Here is a 4,126-nt window from a genome sequence, read left to right as displayed (position 1 = left end):
GCTTCGCCATGCATCTCTCTCTCTCTCTCTCTCTCACACACACACACACACACACACACACACACACACACACACACACACACACAAACACAAACACACATGCATCTCTAAGTTGCTTCGCCATGCATCTCTCTCTCTCTCTCTCTCACATACACACACACACACACACACACACACACACACAAACACACATGCATCTCTAAGTTGCTTCGCCATGCATCTCTCTCTCTCTCTCACACACACACACACACACACACACACACACACACACACACTCATGCACAGGTGTCCATGCATCTCTCTCTCTCTCTCTCTCTCTCTCTCTCTCTCTCTCATGCGCAGTTACAAACCAAGCAGGTACCAAGCTTCTTCTCTCCCTCGCTCCTCAGGCCTAGAGTGCGCACACAAAGGTGAGGGAAGCAGTGGAGGGGATGAGCTGCCTCCATCTCTCTCTCTTCCGTATCGAAAACCTGTCAAGGAGCAGTACTTTCATGCACGCCTGCTTCTCTCTCTCTATGAAAAAGGAAGGAGCGGTGGAGGCAGCTCTCTCTCTCTCTCTCTCTCTCTCTCTCTCTCTCTCTCTCCCCGTTGAGGCACGCGAAATGATCATAAGCGCCCACATTGCTATGTCGATCCTTCGGGGGCCGAAGGGAGGAAGGGGGGGGGATTAGCTCGAGGTCGTCATCTTTGCGCAGGTGTAGAGAGGCGAGCAGAGGGCAGATAGGGAAAATCGACGAGCGATTGGTGCCTTGGAAAGAATCTTTTAGCTAATGCATTTTATTTTAGATTGAGCGAGTGCTTAACTTTGAATGCTACTGCTAGCTTAACTTTGAAGGTCAAAATTTGCCATGAAAAATTTAGCGATGTGGTCACTTTCTATTCGACTCATAAAAGACACGTTAGTGACTCATAAGAAGAAAAATAATGTTCCTCCATGACATGAATGTGACGAGTAGTGCAGAGCAAGCGAGAGGCGATCGCCATGATCTAGCCTAGCATAACGCCGCTCGGGGATGCCATACCCTCTCACATTCTGCAGAGAATGGCTCTTCATGGCTTTGTCAGTTTACCATGGAGATCTATGGTTCTCGCGAGCTCTAGCCATGGCTCCCTTAAGGACCTCAAACCTGTCGTCACTCGGAGATCTACTTCTTATCCAAGCTCCTGATGTGGCCTCGCTGAAGTTGGCTTCCATCATCGACCTGCAATGGAGCTCTTTCAAGACTGGGCTTAGGAGATACTCTAAAGTTGTTGTGCCCTTACGTGACTTCACCGAGCTTGATCTTCATCGCTCCTGGCTGTTCCTTTTTCTTTTTCTCTTTTTTGCTTATCTACCTCTTTCGTCTGCTGGGGGAAGTTCAGAAGTCAATGAAGAGATCGCTGGCCAAAATGATCTCGAGCATTGCGAAGGCCTATTGATGAAGAAGACAGTGATCAATTATGCTGCACTTCATGCGTGCGTGTTCCACCATAGCCTTGCATTTTCTGTTCCCTTTCTGCTGTTTATGGTGGTGCTTGCGTTCTACATCTTGGCCACAGCAGCACAGAGCCATTTTTCACCAGTAGTTGCAAGAATGGCAGAGATGCTCCATTTGTCACCAAGTACTGGGGGAGTCACTCTACTTGCACTTGGAAATGGTGCTCCTGATGTGTTCGCCTCCATAGCTGCTGTATGGGGAGGGAACCCACGAATAGGCCTTGGGGCCATTGTGAGCGCGGGTCTCTTTGTCACGGCTTTTGTGGTCGGGTTTGTGGCCCTTGCTGCGTCCCCCTTCCCCCTCAAGCCCACTACTTTTCTGAGAGATGTCTGCTTTTACATTCTTGCAGTTACTCTCATGTTTTTAGTGTACTTGAGTGGGGAGGTCTACGCGTGGCAGGCAATGGGGCTTGTTTCCCTCTACTTTTTCTTCGTTGCTGTGGTGTTTTCCATGGATCGTGATAGAGGTAAGGACAGAGTCTTGAAGCAGTCTATATCAGATTTGGATGTTACCGGGGTTGATGATCATGCCAAGGACACATGTATTGATGTGAAATGCCACAGCAAAGCTCTAGGGCATATTCATGACAATGGTCGGAGTCACAGCGACTATGAATGGCACGACCTCAACTGTGATAGTCAAGGTATGGTTGTGGAGGATGGAAGGTGTCAGCCAAATGCCTGTGCATCTGACATTGTCAGTGCTTCGAAAGCTAGGCAGCGGAGGAGTCCCTCTGCCGTCTTGGGCATGCTTGTTTGCACACTTCTTTCATGTGGGGACTTGGACTCCATCAGATGCAAGTTGAAGGTAGAACTCATGAGTGCTGCAGCTTTCTCGAGTAGTGTACTCGTATGAATGCATGCCTTTTTAGCATAAATGATATCTTATGTTAGCATATGTTTTAGTGTGCTTACATGGTCCATGTTCTCTGCAGCTTCAGTTGGTTTGGCAGCTCCCTGTTGAGGTTATACTTCGCTCAACCATCCCTGCCGTGGATGCATCGAAGTGGAACCGTTGTTATGCTGCATTGAACCTTGCATGCTGTCCCCTCATTATTCTTTATATAATCAGTGCCGCAGTTTCTCCCTACCGGCGGTTGGTGTTCATAATACCAGGAATCAATCTCCCATTGTGGACATTAGTACTTATGCAAGGCTCGGTTTTGGGGTTAGCCTACTATGTGTTCACAAAGGAACCACCAAAAAGTGACCTCCCAATTACTGTGGTCACTGCATTTGTAATGAGTGTTTTCTGGATTTCTTTTGTAGCCGGAGAGCTGTTAGGTTGCCTCGCTACTCTCGGCAAGCTGCTGAAGTTGCCGCCTGCTCTTCTAGGCTTGACAGTGCTTGCGTGGGGCAATTCAGTTGGTGATTTGGTGGCAGATGTTGCAGTTGCACGGGCGGGTCAGCCGGCTATGGCCATGGCAGGTTGCTTTGCAGGACCCATGTTTAACATGCTGGTAGGATTTGGGCTTGCTCTGGCAATGAAGGCATCTCGACTGCATCCAGCTCCTTACCCGCTGGAGTACAATCCCAGCATCGTGATTGCATTTGGCTTCCTCTTTGTCAGTCTACTGGGATCGTTGCTGGTAGTCAGCTGGTCCAAATTCCAGGTTCCTCGCTTCTGGGGATTTTGCTTGATTGCTCTGTACATTACCTTTGTCATCGTGAGCATTTCAAACGCCAATCTGTTATGATTCAAGTGATACTGTCATTTGCAAAAAAAAAACCCACAAGGCAAGCAACGCAAATACAGTGATAAGAACACTTGTTTGCTACAATCTATTCATTTTTTAGGAGGGTGATTATGCCTTCCTCCAACCATCATGAAGGGCTTTCGTTGGATTGGTCAGAAAGGTCCACTCGAATTAAAAGATATTCAACTTTACTTCACCAGCAGGGACTCCTTTCTGTACACATGTTTGTATCATCAATTGGCAAGCCTCATCTGAATATGAAGCTTAGATTCGTTTCTATTTCCTTGTGTTTTTGGTTAGAAGCAATGTCCGTCTGCACGGTATCCAGTGTGCCAGCATGCCGATTGTCTCCAACAACACCGGCTTCTTTCGTCCAAGTCAACTTGTAGATTTTACAAAGAGAGGTCTTGCAAGTTTCTGCTAATGATTGAACAAGTCATGAGTGGTGATTAATATAGGAATTAGTCTTTCAGTGGTGATTAATGCAAGAATTAATCTTTCAAGTCCCTCAATCGTGTCCTTTTACCAAACAAATTTGTCTAGATGTTTATTCTCGACTGCGATTCCATCTTCTTATTGTTTGGCTTGAAAAGTATTATGACTTTTAGACTACCTAAAAGCAGATTCACAAGTTTGTCAACCATCAGGTTTTCTCAACGCTTGATGATGCTTGGTTTTTGGTTGCTCGGAAAGAGGGGCGTGTAGAGTAAAGAGCGGGAGGTGTATTGTGGAGAGTACGTCCGACAGTCGTACTACGTGTATGCACCAATTTAAGGAAATTAATCTCCCATGTTATTCCATAATTTTGAATAGAGATGATGTCAAAAGATAGCTAATATGTTTAAAATCTCTGCCTTATAATTTATTCAAGTAATGAAAAAGATATGGCGGATTTATCAAACACTGTTCTAGTTTGGGACTCGTTTTTTTATTGGCTCCTCTACAGTAGTGT

At 46.3% G+C, this 4,126-nt stretch overlaps 1 protein-coding gene across 1 annotated transcript; it reads left to right on the top strand.

The window, feature by feature from the left end:
* Window positions 1-936: 936 nt before the first annotated feature.
* CAX11 (cation exchanger 11) lies at window positions 937-3,497 on the top strand. The gene is made up of 2 exons (XM_086528181.1): window positions 937-2,285; window positions 2,413-3,497. Exons 1-2 carry the CDS (start codon window positions 1,014-1,016, stop codon window positions 3,172-3,174), a joined length of 2,034 nt encoding a protein of 677 aa, XP_086384307.1. The 5' UTR covers window positions 937-1,013; the 3' UTR covers window positions 3,175-3,497.
* The last annotated feature ends 629 nt before the right edge of the window (window positions 3,498-4,126 follow it).

This window comes from Adiantum capillus-veneris, chromosome 14, assembly GCF_014529385.1.
Source record: "Adiantum capillus-veneris isolate H3 chromosome 14, ASM1452938v2, whole genome shotgun sequence".
Classification (NCBI taxonomy): Eukaryota; Viridiplantae; Streptophyta; class Polypodiopsida; order Polypodiales; family Pteridaceae; genus Adiantum; species Adiantum capillus-veneris.
The sequence above is the reverse complement of the archived record's forward strand: the minus strand, read 5'-3'. Positions and strand labels throughout refer to the sequence as shown.

Coding starts and splice junctions, on each gene's coding strand:
- CAX11 (XM_086528181.1), top strand. CDS start 1,014: ATGCCATACCCTCTCACATTCTGCAGAGAATGGCTCTTCATGGCTTTG. Junction 2,286..2,412: donor CCATCAGATGCAAGTTGAAG/GTAGAACTCATG, acceptor TGTTCTCTGCAG/CTTCAGTTGGTTTGGCAGCT.